Source organism: Canis aureus, chromosome 4 (assembly GCF_053574225.1).
Source record: "Canis aureus isolate CA01 chromosome 4, VMU_Caureus_v.1.0, whole genome shotgun sequence".
Taxonomy (NCBI): domain Eukaryota; kingdom Metazoa; phylum Chordata; class Mammalia; order Carnivora; family Canidae; genus Canis; species Canis aureus.
The window spans coordinates 5,096,735-5,116,879 of record NC_135614.1 but is presented as its reverse complement, the minus strand read 5'-3'; the positions used below and the strand labels follow the sequence as shown (position 1 = coordinate 5,116,879).

The 20,145-nt window shown below is 42.5% G+C and overlaps 2 protein-coding genes and 1 pseudogene across 2 annotated transcripts in view; 1 reads left to right on the top strand and 2 right to left on the bottom strand.

Moving 5' to 3' along the window:
* ERO1B (endoplasmic reticulum oxidoreductase 1 beta) overlaps positions 1–7,921 on the bottom strand; it is a 108,628-nt gene extending 100,707 nt beyond the window's left edge. Inside the window, exons 1-2 of the mRNA XM_077894408.1 lie at positions 7,778–7,921; positions 2,861–2,984 (exon numbers count right to left, since the gene is read on the bottom strand). Coding sequence (XP_077750534.1) covers positions 2,861–2,884 — 24 coding nt within the window. The 5' untranslated portion in view covers positions 2,885–2,984; positions 7,778–7,921. The remainder of the gene's footprint in view (positions 1–2,860; positions 2,985–7,777) is intronic.
* The window catches only part of EDARADD (EDAR associated via death domain), a 149,974-nt gene that overhangs the window by 40,348 nt on the left and 89,481 nt on the right, over positions 1–20,145 (top strand). The window lies entirely within an intron of this gene.
* LOC144312016 (large ribosomal subunit protein uL22m pseudogene) lies at positions 8,886–11,579 on the bottom strand (annotated as a pseudogene).

Genomic DNA, 20,145 nt, shown 5'->3' with positions numbered 1-20,145 from the left:
ACTTCACTAGTATACATATGGCATGAATTCACTTTCTAGGTAGAAAGCACTAAGACACTTTGTCTTGACAATCTTTCTCAAGACTTGTTTCAGAGCAACACATTTTATGATTTTAACAGACTTACTTAAGTCTGAATCCCATTTCTCCAGTATCCTAAGTATTTTTCTTAGATGGCTTGCATATGGCATTTCTTAAAAAGGTAGTAAGATGAAAAGTGATCTTTCATTAGCAAAGGATATACCTCCTTCCAACAAGTTCATCAGAGAGCCAAAATGTCTAAATGATTATCCTGCATATTTTTTAAAGACTTATTTATTTATTTATTTATTTATGATAGAGAGAGAGAGAGAGAGGCAGAGACACAGGAGGAGGGAGAAGCAGGCTCCATGCCAGGAGCCCGACGTGGGACTCGATCCCAGGACTCCAGGATCGCGCCCTGGGCCAAAGGCAGGTGCCAAACCGCTGAGCCACCCAGGGATCCCCTATCCTGTATATTGATACAGTAACCAAACCCAAGTTTGCCAGCCTGATGTGCAGCAAAGACCATCATTGAAACATCAAGAATGCAGTAAGGGAAGGGTTTATATGAGAGGCAGCCAAAGGAGAGATGGGAGGGAGAGCCTCAAATCTGCCTCGCCTATGGAGTCAGGGAAATCCAAGGCAAATGAACAAGGCTAAGTAAAAAGGATCTGTTCTTGCAGGTCTTATAGTCTGCAGCTGTGCTTAGTAGTCTCGTTAACCTAATGGTTACTGGTTTCAGTATCAATACAAGAAATCCCATCAGCTCAAGGTTATCTCTGAAGCACTCTGTTAAAGGGCTAATGATTAAAAAAGTAATAATAATAATAACAAAGTCTTCAGGGCACCTGGCTGGCTCAGTCAGTTAAGCATCTGTCTTTGGCTCAGGTCGGGATCCCAGGGTCCAGGGATCAAGACGGACAGGGCTCTGTGCTCAGCAGGGAGTCAGCTTCTCCCTCTCCCTCTGCCCTTCTACCTGACTTGTGCTAGCTCTCTCGCTCTTTCAAATAAATAAAATAAAATAATTAAATTAAATTAAATTAAATTAAAAAAATAAAATAAAATAACAAAGGCTTCAGAGACCTTTGTTAGATTACCACAGTGTTAAGAGATTGTGTGAATTAAATTGCACTATTTGCATTTCCATGACACTAGCAAATGTATTGCCATTCTACCATGATGGTGTTTTGGTTGACTTGTCTTTTTAATGAAGGAGGAAACAGTTGACTGAACAGTTGTAATTTAGCCGGAAGATGTTCGGATGAAGATATAATAATATACTTTGTATTTTTAATGTCATGATAATTTATAAGAGAACCACCTGGATACTAGTGCTCATAAATACCATAATATATAAGGGAAACTGCTGACTTGTTTCTTGGATTTGTATCTGTGGCTTAAATGAGAGACTTTTTTGCTTGACATTAGGTTTTCTGTCCTTTTCTCAAGACAGTTCTTTTTCTTTTAAAAAAATAATAGGGGGGCACCTGGGTGGCTCAGTGGTTGAGCATCTGCCTTTGGCTCAGGTTGTGATCCCGGGGTCTTGGGATCGAGTCCTGCATCAAGTTCCCCACAAGGAACCTGCTTCTCCCTCTGCCTATGTCTCTGCCTCTCTCTCTGTGTCTCTCATGAACAAATAAGTAAAATCTAAAAATAAATAAATAAATAAAAATTTAAAATAATAGGAATGAAAAGTAACAAAGTGAGAGACCAGTTTTCACCCCACAATATTTCTTGAGTATAATGTTTTCTTCTATCAGACAACAGAGAGAAACATGAAATAATTCAGAATCATTAACAACTCTGATTTTATATAAAGAGAAATGTCACATGGAGAAAGATCTTTTTAAAATCACTGAACTATTGAGTTTGGCTGGCATTCAATGCAGTAGACATGTACAGGAGACTCTAAAATTTAAAAAAATTGGTAAAACTCATGGTATGATTCTGCTCCACTTCATCACACACTAACTTCTATAAGGTAACCTTTAATCAGATTAAAACAGATTAGAGAGTAACGTAACAGAACCAGCACATTAGGACTCTTTCCCCTCTCTCTCTCTCTCTCTCTCTGATTTTATTTATTTATTTGAGGGAGAGTGCAAGTGGGAGGAGGAGCAGAGGGGGAGGGAAAGGGAGAAGCAGACTCTACCATGAGTGTGGAGCCCCAGGAGGGCTCCATCCCAGGACCCTGAGATCATGATCTGAGCTTAAACCAAGAGTCAGATGCTCAACCACTCAACCGACTGAGCCTCCCAGGAGTCCTGGAACCTTTTCTTAACTCCTCTCACTTTCCTGCTCTAACCCACTGGGCCCTGGGGAGATCACAGTGAAGACTAGCATCATGGATGTGTAGACAGAGGGAAATAAACCTCACCTGGTGAGGCAGGGGACAAGGTCATGGAGATACTGACAGTGGCCAGAGGAAGGCTGGTTGCACAGCTGCACCAGTTATAGGTGGCTGGCAGAGGTGAGCTTGTGTTGGTACTGAGTTTCTCCCTCCTGTCGGGTCTGTACCTCAAGGTGTGGAGAACCTCACAACCCAGAACTCCAACACTCGCCCAGAAGTCTTCAAGTTCAATGCCTTTTCCCTCGGTTCATTCAAAACTACATTTACTAGCTCCATGTGGTAGCTCCCTTTTGCTTTGTGCCGCTTCTTCTCCAAGGGTCACATCCATCACCTCCCTGAAAAGCCTGGTGCTTCCTGTGCAGCCTCAGTGGGGGCAGGTTTCTACTCCCAGCCATCTGTACCTCCCATTGCCACCCAGGGCTAGAGCCCCTTCTGCTCATCACATTCCTCCATCACTAGTTTTATTTTCTGCTTCCCTTCAAGGACTTCACCTTTTTCAGAAGAGTGTAGCTCATAATTCAAGTGCAGCTCAGCGTGGTCAGGTGTTAACTCTTGGGCAGGTCCTGGGGCCTGGGGCAAATGTGGCTGCTCCCCCTCAGCCAACCTGTAGGTGATCTGTGGGTATGAATAAGCAGTTTTCTGAAAAGGGGTTTAGGTTATGGGTGGCAGTGAGAGGTTATCAACAGACTATCTAATAGGTACCAACTACACTTAGATCTCACTGAAACTCAACTGGGAAATAGTTGTTAGGCCCCCATCTCTTCCAGAACCCTTTGGCTTGGGTTTGGTTTCACAGATTGGCAGAGTAAGCAGGCTCTGCAGCCACTTCCCCCCTGTTGCATTAAGTGATGCCTTTGAAAAGCAAAACAAGCTCAGTTGGAGGCGAGAACAGCAAGCTTTATTATGTTTCCTTAAATAGAAGATCCATAGCTCCTACAGCCTGCCCTGACACAAGGCAGACATTTGGTAAATGTTACCTGCTATTTTAATTTTTGTAGAAGACCCAAAACAAATAGTATTAGAAGCTGTCAAAGTGGGATTGCTGAATTCGAAGCTGGCACTTTGATTTGCTTAGCACTTTTCTAGACCAAGGCCAATCACAGAGCTATCAGCTGAGAGTACTCAGTAAAACTTAACATTATAGGGGAGCCTGGGTGGCTCAGTGGGTTAAGCTTCTGAGTCTTGGTTTCAGCTCAGGTCATGATCTCAGGGTCGTGAGATGGAGTCCTGTGTTGGGACCATGCTCAGCAGGAAGTCTGCTTGAAGATTCTTATCCATCTGCCTCTCCCCCAACTGCCTCTCCCCCAATGTGCCTCTCCCCCAATGTGTGTATGCAGGATCTCTCTCCCTTTCTTTAAAATAAATAAATCTTTTTAATTTTTTTCTTTTTTTTTAAGATTTTATTTTTTATTCATGACAGACACAGAGAGAGGCAGAGACATAGGCAGAGAGTGAAATAGGCTCTTCACAGGGAGCCCAATGTAGGACTGGATCCTGGGACCGGGATCACGCCCCAAACCAAAGGCAGATGCTCAACCGCTGGGCCACCCAAGCGTCCCATACATAAGTCTAAAAAAAAAAAAATTCATATTATAAAAGACTGTGTTTTCAGGATAAGAAAATTTAAAACAGACAAGTGGTTGGTATGAATGCAAGTCAAAACCGGGGTTAGAACTAATGATGGCACCTCCCACCCTGTACCACTCCAGGATAATGATATATCATCCTTCTTAAAATCAGATATTTCACCTTCTCTATTCCAGGTAAAAGGAAATGTAACTCTTCTCAGCAGTGAACTCTGCTGAGGTGAAAAGACTCCTGGGTGGGGCGCCTGGGTTACTTAGTTAGTTAAGTCTCTGCCTTTGGGTCAAGCAAAGTCCCAAAGTCCCAAAGTCACACGACCCAAAGTCCTAGGCTCAAGCCCCCCCTCCCACCCCGACCTCCCTACCCCCACCACCAATTTGGTTCCCTGCTCAGTGGGGAGTGTGCTTCTCCTGCTGCCCCTCCCCGCTGTTTATGTGCCCCTCCCTTCTCAAATAAATAAACAAAATCTTTAACAAGTGGAGAAAGTCATACCAACCGATAGATAGAAATCAGGGCACTTCTGTACTGGATATGGCTGCCATAAACTAATACCTCAAATCATACAGTTACAGAAACCAAGAATTACGGAAAGACCAAGATCACACAGAGGGCAAGACAGTACTCCTTAATTTATAGCACAGAACTTCTCAGGGTGCAGTTGTCTCCAAATGTCCTCTTTGGGGTGATGGGGACAGGACCAAACTATTTAACTGAGGGCTTCAGGGAAAGGTCAAAAGGCCAGGAGGACAATGAGATCCAATATTCTTAGTTTGACTGGGATTCCCCAACTTGACAGTTGTTAAAAAAAAAAAGTCCAAATATCCTCTTAAGGCCCACATTCTATACTATCTTTTTGGCACTTGGCCTTCTGGTAACTATTCACTGAAGAATCACTGAATGGTGCCAACAATGACTTGGGTTTCCCATAGCATCGGACTCCCAAATTCCTCTACCCTGTTCACAACCTTCCTAGCTATCCTTGCCTAAAATTAATATTTTCAAAACCAGATAACAGCAAGATAGGCATTCTAGTTTTCAGATGGGGAAAAGCAGCATAGCTCAGATCTCAGGCCAGAGAAGGTTGTGGAGCACAGTGGCAGGCACCATGCCCATGATAGCTGCAGGGAGACTGCCCAGCTGTGGCTGGTCTCTTGGATTCAGCCATTTCTGTAGCCCCACACACCAGTGTCTTCTTCATCACCATCAGGCCACCATACTATGTTCCAGGTACCTGTACTGAGGTCAGGAAATTGTCCCTAGACAGTGCTGGGGCAATTATAGGAGCTACCTCCTGAGTGTCCTTTCTCTCAGGGGCTGTAGTCTGTGTCACTTTGGCACAGTGCCGGAAACTCTGCCTCTTGTATTTTGTCTGGTTTTATAGAATTTCCTCTTTTTTGGAAGAGAAAGGGAATTTCTAAAAGAGAAAATGCTATGCTTTTAAAATCTTGGTGAGTCTGATCCTATCCTTGGCATAAGCCCATTACAATTCTGGGGATACTATAAAAGAAACCATTAATGCATTTGAAGGATAGTAACATAAACTAGAAATATTACATTCTAATCTTGTTAGTTGAAAATTTTCCGTAAGACTAAGCTTAAGCTATGGAGAATGATACATGCCCTTGGCTGTCTCCCTGAAGAATGCTGAGAAGCCATCTCCAAGAAGCATGGGTAGCCTGAAGCATTCTGAGCTCAACTTAAAACGTATTTCAATCTTGTGTGTGTGTGTGTATGTGTGTTGTGTGTGTGTGTGAGAGAGAGAGAGGTTGCAGAGGGAGCGAGGATCTTAAGCAGGTTCCACACTCAGCTCAGAGTGCAACCAAGGGCACAATCTCACAAACCTGAGATCATGACCTGAGCTGAAATCAAGAGTCAGACACTTAACTGACTGAGCCACCCAGCACCCCAAAGCATGTTTCAGTTTTATATAAACTAATAATTCATTTCATCAGCATTCAGAGATTTTTATTTGAAAGGTTGTTGTTATAAAAGCTCTGAGGAAAATCTAGAAAGATAGATGATCCTTCTGTTCCTAGTTTAAATATCAGTTGAGGACTAGGAAAAAGTATTCCTTATGATTATCTGAAGCCTACTTTTATATCTACAAGATGACTTAAAAGAAGTCAATTCTTTACATATCTGACAGGACAAAGTATCTTTTTTTATATAGCAGTTTCTGTAAAAAAAAAAAAAAGTAATGTTTTGTATGTTTTTATTTGGCATTCCCATAATATATGCCTCTTTACTTCTCAGTCATGAAAAGACAATAAAAATACAATTTTTGATGTATCAGATCATCCAATCATCACCATGACATAAAGATGGGGAAAGTACCCCCATAAAGGCCTCATGTCTCACTTTGAGCCAGGCAGGAGCACAAGGATGGTCTGCCTTCAGGCATGAGTTCCTCCTAGACCACCCTCTGTGGTATGGAGAGTAAGACCCCAAGTTATCAGGGAACTCTCAAGTCAGACTTGTTAATAACCAACAACTACACACCTCTGAGGAAGAACCAATATCATGAAAGAGAAATGACAATCTCTATAAATGGAGAATCTTTTTCAAAGGCCAGAATGGGGCTCAAAAATAACATATACTGTTAATATGCTGTGGGCTAAGAGATGATGGCACGTGCAGAAAGTAGACTAGGTAAGGAGACAAGATCTTACAAGGGGAAGACAGTTTTTATAGTTAAAGAATTTGCCAGATGAGCTGAACAGCAGAAAAGACACAGCTCAAGAGTAAATCAATGAACAGGAATATCAAGCCAGAAACTTTTTGAGAACATAATATAGAGCGAGGGAAGACAGGAGAGAAAGTTGAGATATAAAGGACGAAACTTAAAGTTCCAACATCATTCCCTAGTTGTTCCATTTATGTTGCCATTAGCTCCTTCCTAGCCAAAAAATAAGTCACCTGAGCCATTCATTTCTCTTCTTGGGTTTTTGGAACTACATAGCCCACCTTAGGGGCCACGGTTACCCCTGTGCCTGCTGAGCTGAGCCCACCTATACCTCAACACAGGAAGTGCCAGAGAGTCTGCATTCCACCCTCTTATGCCCCATGGTCTGTGGTGGTTCCTCCTTCTGGACCCTGCTCCACTGCTCTTCCTTCCCAAACCCTGGTTTCAAATTAAAAATTGTTCCTGGAGGAGGAGTACAAGGCTATGAGGCTCAGGAGAGCTCTCCTGCATGGAGTCTCCATCTGGTGAATGCACAGTCCTAGCATTTTGTCCAGGGACTTTCAAAACCTAGGGAGGCAGATTTCTCTTCTCCCTTTCTCTCTCTCTCTCGGCTCCTACCAACTGGGAGTTCTTAGAACTTTCCTCAGTGACTTCTAGGTGAAGCTTTGCCACTGTTTTCACTGAAAGCCCATTTGAAGGCTTTCATGATCACCACCATTTCAACACACATATAAGCAATTAAATTAAAAAACAACAACAAGCCAATGTACACAAACCCTTTGGCAGCAGCATGGCGTGAGAGAGACTGGAGTCCCTACCTTGGGAAATAGCAACAGAGATTTGGTTCAGCAAACCAAGACCCTGGACTTTGGCAGTTTCCGTCGTTGCAAATCCAAACATGCCAAATCCTGAGTGACAACATACTAACTCTAAAAAGGCAATATTTGCCAGAATTAAAAGAGTGGAAATCAATTTGTACTGAAAAAGAAAGCCACATGCTTGCCATGAATTAATTGAGCTGGGAGGACAGGCACAGATCAGGGCAACTGTATGGGTCACAGGAATCATTGTTTTTCTAAGGTTAAGCTGTATCTGTAAAACGCTGTGAGGACTCCCTCTTGAGGAGCTACTGCTTTCTTACCAATGAGGTCCCTCGATCTGCTTTGCCAGTCCCACGTATTACTGGGTTACCCAATTGCTAAGGTACCCTGTCCTCATGACAACACCTGTTATGGCCTGAATGTTTGTCTTCCCCAAATTCAGATGTTGAAATTCTAACCCTCAGTGTGATGTCACTGGGAGGTGTGGCCTTCGGGAGGTTATTAGGTCAGGGGATTGGATCCTTCTAGAATGAGATTAATGCCCTTCTAATTAAAGACTCAAGAGTGTGTTCTCCCTGCTGTCTGCCATGAAAGGATACAACAGAAAGATGGCTGCCTGCGAACAATGAAGCAGGCTCTTGCCAGACATCAGATCTGCCAGGACCTCGATCTTGAACTTCCCAGCCTCTGGAACTGCAAGTAATAGTAAATGTTTGTTGTTTAAGCCACCCAGCCTAGGGTCATTTGTTGTAGCAGCCTGAACTGACTAAGGCAGTGCCCAAGACCTGATTAATCCCTCCTGCTACTACTTTCCCCTCAGAAAGAGCATCCAATCCAGAACTGACCTCTGCTTCCCATACACCTGCCTCAGCTCCCTTGGGGGTGGTCCAAACTTTGCAAAAGATGCTTTCCTCCTCCCTCGTGGCAAGCAGCACTCTATGGTTCCTGAGGAATGTCTTCCCTCACTATATTAAGTGAATAAATCTGATTTTAACAGATCCTGGGCTTGTCATTGGTGGTCTTTGGAAGATTAGGTGTTAACACTTCTGAGAGAAAGTTCCTGAATGGCTGCTTTATGAAGAAGCAAACTGTCCCCAAAGCCAGTTTTGCACCTTCTAATCACAGATGCACAGCTAAACAAAACCACCCAGGTGCTGGTTTCTCATAGCACTTAACACTTTGGCTTAGAAGTTCCTCATATGACCGTTCCACTTTAATCAGTTTTTGATAAAACGGCCAATTGGTGGTGGGTACAAAGTGCACTGATAAGTAATGTTAATATTACGGAACAATTTTTTGAGTGCCAAGCGTATGTGTGTGTGTGTGTGTGTGTGTGCGTGCGCATTGTGATAAATGTCTGACAAAGACTAAAACTAAAAGTCAGAATAACTCATTAGCTGGTATTGTTAACTGTTATTGTTATTATCCCTATCCCCTAAATTAAGAAATAGGGTCAGAGAACAAGAAGTGGCAAAAAGAACCAAGCTTTGAGGCAGCTCAACTTCACAGCCAGGCCTGACCAATGAGCACATATACCTGGGTCTAGTTTCATCTCTGTGTAACCTTGCCCTACATAACCTTGGATAAGCTGTTCATCTCTAAGATTCAGGCTCATTCATTTGCAAATTAGGGATGTTTCAGGACTTATAACTCCCAGACCATTCCTACGAACTCCATACTTATAAACTCACCTGCCTACCTAATTTTTTATCAGGAACTGTGTAGGGTGTGAAATTTTTGCTGTGGCTAGCCTGCTGTAATGTCATGGATGCTGGCAGAAAATGCAAGGTATTTAAGTCAGAAACAAAGGACTTCATTACTAATGGCACAGTAAGTAGCATGAACTTCATGTTCAAATTTGTTCCCTCATTCCTCAAGTACCATGGAGGAAACATGGGGCACCCTGAGGAATCCTGAACATAGGGACCCCAAATCTTTTATAATGGACAGTAATCCTGGCTGAGTTTTCCTTAAAGGGACAGGACAGGAAGCAAACCTGCCATCTGCTCTGGAAAGAGATACTCTTTCCGTATTTCAAATATATTCACTATATAAACATCCTTGAAAAGATAGGCTGGACCAAGTCTTTCAGTGCCTTTGCCCACAAGATGTGCAGGCATAAATCCATGGAGAACTGGCTCCCCCAATATCCATTCGTTATTTCTATACTCTCTTGGCTTCTTGTGAATTTCTTGACAAGTGAGACATTCTGATGACTCTGACCAATAGAGGCTGGGGCCAAATCCATTCATTTGGTTTCATACAGCATTTAAAGTTACTATCAATAGGACCTAAGCAGCAGGATGAAGCCAACTTGGGGTGTTGACCTCCAGCTATGCCCTCCAGGGTCCTGAATGCAGCCAGGTTGAACAAATCTAATAAACCATCATTGTCATTAAGATTCTGTACTGACCTTTCTATGCGGTGTAAGGCATTAATGCAGGTGTAGCAGGATGTATTAGGGAGTGCGCAGTGTCTGCCTTGTCCCTTCAGGAAGAAGTCTAGGGCAATCCTGATATCCATAATAACCTCAGGCAGTGGGATGAGGCTGGCCTGAGTGCTTCCCATGGCCAGACTGATCATGTCATTAAAATCAGAAAACAAATTTTGTATCACCTTTTCTAACCAGATGACTCCCATGGTAGGGAAAACTGTCTGCAATATGTGTTTAAGTGATAAGTCAGTTATTGCTCTGAAAGATTCCCCTGAGTAACCAAGAGTAACCTCATTTAGGTAGATCTCTGCAATCACTTTAGGGCTGTCTGACCTCCTGGTGGTGTTTTCTTAGGACCACCCTTAAAAGAATAAGCCCATGTCTTTTTGAGAAGGAGGCAAATTAATGCCTGAATTCTACACAAGAAGTGCAGTGCCAGAGGTCCACATGGGCCTCCAGAAAGAAAATGCTGTTGACAATTGTCAGAAACTCCCACAGGAGATCCACATCTGTGGAAGCGCACAGGTTGAGTACCCCCAATGTGACTTCCTGGCAGGCTGGTAAGCCCTAGAGTTCCCAGCTTCTGTTTGAGTAATTGAATCTAGTCCTTGTTTTATTGGAGGCCCGGCTTGGGCAATGTGTCCACATCACCAAACAGCAGCGTTTGCCCACCCCATGTCATGACTGAGCAACATTCATAAGAATGGGGGTGGAAAAGATGTCCATAGGTGTTGACAGATGTTCTGCATGGGAAGTGCCAGAGCTGGGGCCATCACCTGCTCTTCCCAGTAGCCTTCCCTGTCAAGTTAAAATAAATGGCACTCAAATCATGATCAGAGCTATCTAGCAGGGAGAAGCAGACCTAGTGGTCAGTTAAACTGAAGAAGCTTGCCAAAGTTTGGGAGACTCACACTAGGGCATTTCCCTTTGTGAGGAAGGCTTTAGGGGCAGTTCTGAAGACAAATTTTTTTTCATAAAAAAGTATTTGTCTATAATTTGTTTGTTTTTAAGAATTAAATGGCAAAATATATACACTGTGGAGTCTGAATCCCCCATCAGAATGTGAATAATGGTTCTGGTGAGGAGCTCCTGAATATACTCTTTGGCATGAGTGACTGCCGTCCTTGGAGCCACACGTGGAGGTGGGGGGCCTTCCACCAACTTCACAAAATAATGGCCATAAACCTTCTCCATGATCTCAAAGCATCCTCTGCCATGGTATCGGATGAATTGCAGGTACTGGCCTCGCCCTGAGGTCAACTCAGCTATATATAAATTGGATCTGAATTCCACGTTGTGGTCTGTCACAATCTCACAAGCCATATCTTGTGCTTCTAAGAGAATCTCTTTATTTGGGTCCCCTTTTTGTCACTGAATTCCAATTGAGCCAAAGCCTGGTCAAAGGACATTCCTCATATCAATTTTGCCAAATACCACGTCTTGTCTTTGCTGTATTTTATTTGCCTTCAATAATGGTAGATTTCTGCTTGTCTCCAAGGTTCTCCAGGCAATTGTGGAGGATAAACAATTTTATACTTCTTCTCCTATTTTTGAGAAATGTCCAGAGACCCACTCATGTGGATATGTGACTGGGGTAAAACATTGTGAGATGAAATAAGCCCTAAGGCCAGCTTCCCCCTCAGATTCTGCCTCCATAATGCACCCAAATATTTCAGTATTGCTGCCATATTCTTTCTTCTTCCCTCTACTGAAGACAAAAATTATTAACATCTCTCTTCCCCCCATACATCTCTCTTTCCTCCGTACATCCTAGCCAAGGATGTTCCCTCCACCCACCCACCCACCCACTCCACTGGTCCTGTATGGGGGTGTTGCTTTCTCTCCACCAACCACAAAATCGCTGAGTAGATATAACTTCATCTTTTCCAATATCCCTCTCCCATCCAGACATTTGTCTTTAATGGCCATGTGCAACAGGGACAAACACATCTTTTAAAAACTTACAGAGAGGGGCACCTGGGTGGCTCAGTGGTTGAGCGCTTGCCTTCAGCTCAGGGCATGATCCTGGGGTCCTGGGATTGATTGAGTCCCACATCAGGCTCCCTGCAGGGAGTCTGCTTCTCCCTCTGCCTGTGTCTCTGCCTCTCTCTGTGTGTCTCTCATGAATAAATAAATGAAATCTTAAAAAAAAAAAAAACACCTCACAGAGACCTATTATGTTCTACTACCTTGGCCCACATGGGCCACTGAAAAGAGACTCTGTGAACTGTATACTCAGATGAATGGTCATTACCTTCAGAAAGGCAGAGACTTTGATAGATATAGAAACCAAAAAAGCAAGAATTAATGGGCCATTAGAATAAGGGAGCACTGACCCTTTATCACCCATGGTTCAATCCTCAAGGTCCAATTTCTCAACAGAATTTTAATTTTGGCCTCATTTGACTCACTTGCCCACCCCTGGGCCAGTTGGCAGTTCTACTAAGAACTGGAACTGAGGGTAGTACCTTAGAGGAAGAGGAAGAGGAAAAGAATATTTATCAGGTAAACCTAGCAAATGTCCATTATAGGAAGTTATGATTTTTGTCATGGTTCTCTATTCGCACCCTCTTGATTGTTAAGGAAAAAATTATTCATGACACATGTCAAAGACAGTAGAGAAGATTTTATTCAAGGGATGCTACTACAATGGGATTTTGTAGTATAGGAGAGAGATCTGGCTCAACTCTGAATACAGCAAGGACAAATGGAGATTTATAGGAAATGAGCATGAGGGAGACTTTGGATGGAAAATTAACAGGGAACAACAGGAATAAGGGAGGGAGGATTCTGGCTGAACCAAATGGACAGGATTATTGCTGAACGAAGGCTAACATCATAAAATATTGAGAGTGGGGGATGAGGAATTTGATCAGATATTAAGAGGGATAAGATACCAAGGGTGAGAGATAAGGAATTTGATCAGATATCAAGGATAGGGTAGGAAATTTCTGAAAAATTGACTCAGCAAGATACTTGCTAAAACTGATTGAAATGGGCAGAGTCTGAAGTCAGGGCCTAGTCAGAAAGAGGACTCAGAGGAATCTGACTCAAATTTGCTCAAGGAGAAAGTCTTTGTCATGCATGATTCATCATATTTTCTGCAGTCACACATTTCACTAATTCATTTATGAAATATGCTATGAACAGGAAACATTAAAACAATACCAATAATAATAACAAATGTAAGCACTGTAGTAGAGACAAGGGCAGTACAGGTTTAGAATACATGATTCCATGCTTGAGTTATTACCACCACTTGACTTAATTGTTGAGATTAAGATATAGCACTGAGGATCATAGGGAAAGGGAGGGAAAACTGAATGGGAAGTCATCAGAGAGGGAGACAAACCATGAGAGACTCTTAACTATAGGAAACAAACTGAGAGATGCTGAGGGGGAGGTGGATGGGAGGATAGGGTAACTGGGTGATGGACATTAGGAGGCATGTGATATGATGAGCACTGGGTGTTATACACAACTGATGAATTATTGAACTCTACATCTGAAACTAACCATGTCCTAATGTTGGCTAGTTGAATTTAAATATAAAAAAATACACTTAAAAGAAAGATGTGATATAACTTACACTATTCTTTGAGTGGAACAATGTGTGGACTTTCTAGACCTGCGCTGTCCAAATACCATGGCCAGCAGCCACATGTGGCTATTAACCACTTGAAAGGTGGCCAGTTCAAACTGAGAAATGCTGTAAGTGTAAAATACACACTTACTTTCAAAGACATATTATGACCAAAAGTCAGCTAGCACTGCAACCCTAAGATTGCAAACATTGCATGACATCTATAACTAATGGGAGTGGGATCCAAGATGGGAGAGGTCAACCTGAAAGTCCATGATGTCAGAAAGAACATGGAGGAGAAATACTTATAATCTTGGAGTGAATGGGCTGAGGCTGTCAAGATGCTTTTTTTTTTTTTTTTTTTTTGTAATTCTGTATATGGGCAAAGAGAATTCACTGGAGATGACATCTGTATGCCTCACATTTTTCAAAGGAAGATTAACAAAACTCGTAAAGATCCACAGCCATCAGTTAATCATGTTTGAAATGTATTCAGACCTACCCCAGTCCAGTAAAGTGTATCCTTTCATGATTTAGCCTCTCGATTTTACTCTTCTGCTCCTCCCATTCTTGAAATCCCAACACAAATCCTACCCCTTGCCCGAGGACCATGAACTACCCCACTATCAAATGCCATAGTGATTCATTCAAAACAACTTAATCTGGAGGGATGTGTCAGGTGCTGTTCTAAGAACTGGTGACACAGGAGTGAACAAAACAGGCAAATATCTTGCTCCTATGGAGCTTATCTGGTATTAAGGGGAAAATCTTTTTCTTATCAACACGAATAGACTTATTATGGATGTTGTTTAGAATTTCAGTTTTTTTTCTTGGAGATATCTCAGGTGATCATCTTGGAGGTGATTCTTCTGAAAGTCTCCTTGGAGGACTGATTCAATCTTCTGAGTCAGGAATTTTCCTAAAGAAAATGGTAACAAGAAAGGTGGCAATGGCACTGTTGCATTAAGAAAAAAGATCACAGTGCTTTAAACACAGATACACTGCTCAGCTCTCAAAAAGTCCACAACTAATAGAACCTGTCTGCTCAGAGATTATCATCCTGAAGAGCAATGGGAAATCCCTCTAGTGATCACTCTCCTTGACAGACACTTGACATTGGCCTTGATTCATTTACTATGATGTTTATTTTATACAAATAAAGAAAAATGTACTGGGCACTTACATTTCCATGATACCATCCAGGATGTTCTTCTATTAAAATTTTGCAAATAGAGCTGTAAATGTACAGAGCTGTTAAATGGGGCACAGGTGAAACTAAGGTAACTTTGTGTGTCGGCTGATCTAGGAATCAGCCAGTGAGTAATTCTATATCAGCGTCCAGGTACCAGGAAAAACATGTAACAGTGTATTTGTACTTCTGATAGTAAGCTGAATTGTAATCAATGAGCCAGCTGGACTCTTCTAACAACTCATTTACCCAGTATAATAGAGATATTAGAAGGTAAAAGGCTTCTGAAGAGTCTGATGATTTATATATTGGATAACATCTTGACAGGTATAAATTGTAATTTGTGCCTGGTGATAAGATTTTTGATGTTTACTTTCTCCTTCCCTTGGCAAGTCAACAGATTAAAAAGCAACTAGAGTGAGTCCATTGTTTATCTTAAATGTTTACAGAGCTATAGAAGTCTCAAGTTTTCTTTACTAGACAGGATTTGATATATTTGGGCTAAAGTTTGGAATGATTTATATTACTAAACTGACAGTTTGAAGAAAGCTCATTTTTATAACCAGCAGATTGACTGGGCTAGTGATTAATGGGTGCTGTGCTCAGAGCTGAAAAAAGTGATAAATTCAAAGACTGGTCAAATTTGTTCTATAATTTCCCCCACTCCCCCATTTTCCTCAGCATACGGCACTTGCCATAATTGTATTCAGAAAGCCAATTAACAGAACTGGGCTATTAGTTTTGTTTTTAAACACCAAGCTCCGGGAGGCCTGGGTGTCTCAGTGGTTGAGCATCTGCCTTCGGCTTGGGTCATGATCCCGGGGTCCAGGGATCGAGTCCTGCATTGGGCTTCCTGCATGGAGCCTGCTTCTCTCTCTACTTCTGTCTCTGCCTCTCTCTCTGTGTCTCTCATAAATAAATAAATAAAATCTTAAAAACAAAACAAAACAAAATCCCAAGCTCCTCCATACTCCATGCCTGTCATCCTCTGGTAACTAACCACATTCTTGGAATGTGTTTGTCACCCAAAAGAGGGAATGACCGCTCAGGACCTGCTCTTCCTCCATGATCTCAGGCTTCCTTTCTCCACTCTTATCTCATGCTTAACAACTTGATCTGCCAGATAATATCACTAGCTTCCAGCAACCAGAAACCATCCCTGGATTATAAAATTACCAGCAAATGGAAAGAAGAAATGCCCTGCCTCTCTTTCCACCATTCAAGGCAGAGCCAACTTGATGATAAAACAATGATGTCCTTTTATGAAACAGACACCCCCAACCCTGTTGACACTTGGTGGGGTTGCACAGTGACTGAAGAAGATGGAATGGGAATGGGGCAAAGAGAACAGTGGGTTTTAGCTTCTTGGAAACAGAGCCCACATCTATTTCTATGTTTATTTCACCGCTATAAACCTAGGTCATAGCACAGTGCCTGAAATAGAGTAGCGGAAGCTCTCCAGAACTGATAACTATTGCTATTTATACTACTAAATTCCTTCCACAAAGGGCCAGCTTCCCCCAGTTCCCCACACTGGGATGCAGCCAGGCCCATTGGACTTAATGCAATGAAAAATCAAACTATTAGGTTAAAGATGGTGAGAGATATTTAACAGGACACAGATCACAGGAGCCATATTGTATTGCAGGACTTGTGGTCTTACCAGTGACGAGGTGTTCACATCTCTTAAGAGGCTAGCTCCCTGGATCTCACTCTTCAACCCTTTGAACCTATGTCTGGAGTCTGACACCAGCACCCCATTTGCAGTCACATTGAATTTCTCAATTTCGCAGAAGAAACCTCATCAGAAACAACAGTAAACATTACTTATTGCACTTGTTTAAAATTTAATGCATTCTCTCTCCCTCTCTCTGTCCCTCATACTTTCACTCAGACATGGACATTCACAAAGTCAAAAACAATAGCAAGGTATTTCCCATTCTAACTCACTAAGGCACTATGAGCTTTTAAGCTCAACAAAGTCACTTTGCCGGCTGCTGCTCTACCACCCACTGTCCCCTACTTTGTCCCCAAGCACAAGCTGTGACTGAAGTGCCATGGTGGTGGCACCTTCTCCCCTCCCTCCCCAAGACCACCATTAGCACACTCTTCCTCTTCCCTGTGCCTCCACTCCTAGGCACTGGCTGTTTCTGCCTTTCCTTAGAGCCTTCCTGCTCTCCCCAAGGGGAAGAGAACCCTTACTTCTCACCAGTGGTTGTCACGTGCCCTACGTATTATGATGGTCAGCCCAATTAAGAGATTGGGAACTGGGGCACCTAGGTGGCTCAGTGATTGAGGGCCTGTCTTTGGCTCAGGGTGTGATCCCAGGTCCTGGGATTGAGTCCTACATTGGGCTCCCTTCAGGGAGCCTGCTTCTCCCTCTGCCTCTCTCTCTCTATCTCTCATGAATAAATAAGACCTTAAAAAAAGAAAAAAGAGAGAGATTGGGAACCAAAGGACCTGCCTCGGGTTCTGGATAAAACTAACTCTGGTGCTTGGGACACATGACATCTGCACTTGGTGGTAGAATTTAGATGGTTAAGAAATTACCTGAGTTTTCACATCGGGTTGGCAGCAGAACCAGGTCTTTAAGTCTTTAACTTATAGTGCCATACTTCTCAGGCTTTGGAGCTTTTCCAACTCCAAAGTCTTAATTCTTTGTAGCACTTTAGACTCTGAGAGATACTTCAGAATCACCCCTGGCTGGAAACAGTGGTTGGCAGAGGACCCCCAAGTATCTTACATTCAGAGTTATCCTTGTGTCAAACTAAAAACTGTAGAAAGTATGGGGCTTTCCTGTTAGTTTCTGGCACTAACATCCTATTGGACTTCAGAGGTGTTTTTTTATACCCAGTTATCATATCACAGTGTGACTACTCTAGACTTCACTCTGTGGTTTTCCCCCTACACTGATTGTTATGGACTGCATTGTGTTCCCTGGAAGTCATGTGTAGAATTTCTAATCCCCAGTGTGACTGCCTTTGGAGATGGAACTTATAAGGAGGTAATGAAGGCTAAATGAGATCATGGGGGTCCTAATCTGCTAGGACTGGTGTCCTCATAAGGAAGCTCTCTACCTGCCTCCCCTCTGAGTGCCCACAGAGAAGAGGTTATTGGCGGGCACAGATGAAACGATAGCTATCTACAGGCCAAGAAGAGAAGATGTTGGTTTCACTGGAAACCAACCTTGTTGGTACCTTGATCTGGAACTTCTGGCCTCCAGAACTGTGAGAAAATAAATGTCTGTTTTTTAAGCCACTCAGTCTGTGGTGTGTTGTTATGGCAGCCTGAACAGACAAAAATTCACTGATAAGGTCTTCTTTCAAGCTTTGGAGAAACTGTCTATACACTGTGCTCCAAGCTTTGAGGCCTAACCCTTCTCTCTATAGCTATTGCTAATACTTGAACCAGAGAAGTCATAGACACTAGGAATGTTGAATTTAGATGGAATATCAGTAACCATCCAACTCAGTATCCCCAGCTATGAAGAATTAACTCTCTCACATGCGTGCAGTCGTACACACGCACACACACACACACACAATACAAATGTCATTATCCCACGTAATTACAGTGATGGTTTCTTGATATCCAAACCCAAATGCCAGCTCCCCTTTGGAGTACATACTTCACTACCTCCCTGTGACATCCAGGCACTTCCATGCAGTCCCAGGACCTTCTACCTCAACTCCTCCTAAGCCAACAAATTCTGTTCCTACCTCTCATGCTTTATTCATTATTTCTTAAAGTCTAGTAACCCCACCTTCCTCTTCTTTCAAAACAAACAAACAAATCCACCACTTCATGGGAGCCTTCCAGATGTTTTTTATCCCTGTCTAGTGGACAACAATGTACTAGAACCTCTGAGTGTCTATTGATGCCTATTTGCCATATCACGTATGCTACATAGTACCTTCTTCTATGGTTTTAGCAACCAAGGCTTTGACTTGTTGCAAAGGCCTCTGAAGGTCCGTCACCTCCAGTAGTTTGTAGCTGAAGGTAGTCTTTAACTAGAGTTTATTGTGCAAATGCCTGAAGCAGGAAGTACCTTGAGCAGTGAATGACACACTTCCAGAGGTTTTGGAGTTCTCTGTTCAAATATACACATTCATTTGGAACAGTCATGCTCTCCCTGAGGGAGACCATCCAAAATCAGCATGTGAGCTCAGAGTTGCTGCTTAGACTGTGCAGGCAGTGTTAACATCCTCTAGTTCCTTGGCCTCTCTCAGTGCTAAAAATCTTCCTTTCTGGAGACAAGCATCCTCTCAAAATACTTACCAATCAGTGGAGACAACTGGGCAATTTTCTAAGTACCAAAAATTTAGGGGTATGTATTTTGAAACAAATAATCTTGCACTCTTCTGGCTTTGCTATTTTAGTAGAATAATCTGTAAGAGAGGCAGTTAGAAAGAGTTTTTGATTTACCAATTTAAATTGGAACTTATTCTCTCCCTTCTCTCCAGCAGATTTTTTTCCTGTCCATAACAGAACTGAGAACCTTAATATAGACCATGGATGATCAGCATGACCCTGTGGTGCCTTGTTTGACTAAGATATAAAAGTATACAAACATCAACTTTCAAATGATTACTTCTGGCAAATTATTGTGTTTAACATAATGTTAATTTTATTTTTTCTTTTTCTTAAAGATTTTATTTCTTTGAGAGAGAAATAAAGAGAGCAAGCCAGAGAGAGCATGAGCAAAGGGGAGGTGTAGAGGCAGAAGCAGACTCCCCACTAAACAGGGAGACCAATGTGGGGCTAGATCCCAGGACTCCAGGCTCATGACCTGAGCTGAAAGCAGATGCTTCACTGGCTGAGCCACCCAGGTGACCTAACATAATGTTAATTTAAAAAATTTACTTGTTTATATGCAGTACAAAGAATAGATGTTTGTCATTTCTATAGCAAATTATTATTGTTTTTTTCATTCATCTTTGAGAGTCTTAGTAAGGATGTTTGGTTCCCTTTCAAGTACTGAAAAAAAGATACTAAAAAATATTTGGGAGGATCCTCAGTTACTCTTTCCTACCATCCCCATTTGTACATGAGGAAAGGGGGGGTGAAAATCTGGAGGGAGGAGGCCAGCAGAAGATGAAAGGGGAACCAGCTGAGATCCTAGAACGGAAGTTCACCAAAATACAGCCTCTCAAGAAACAGAAAATGGGGACACCTGGGTGGCTCATTAGTTGAGTATCTGCCTTCGGCTCAGGGCATGGTTCCAGAGTCCCATGATGTGGTCCCACATTGGGCTCCCTGCAGGGAGCCTGGTTCTCCCTCTGCCTGTGTCTCTGCCTCTCTCTCTGTGTCTCTCATGAATAAATAAATAAAATCTTTGAAAAAAAATGAAATAGAAAATGAGATGCCTGCTTCCAGCTTGGAACAGATAGTATGGGAGCTTTGGTAAAAGAAATAAGCAAAATCCCAATGATTATCCAGCTCAGGAGGAATGGGACAGGGGGGGGCATCCAGTGACCACTAG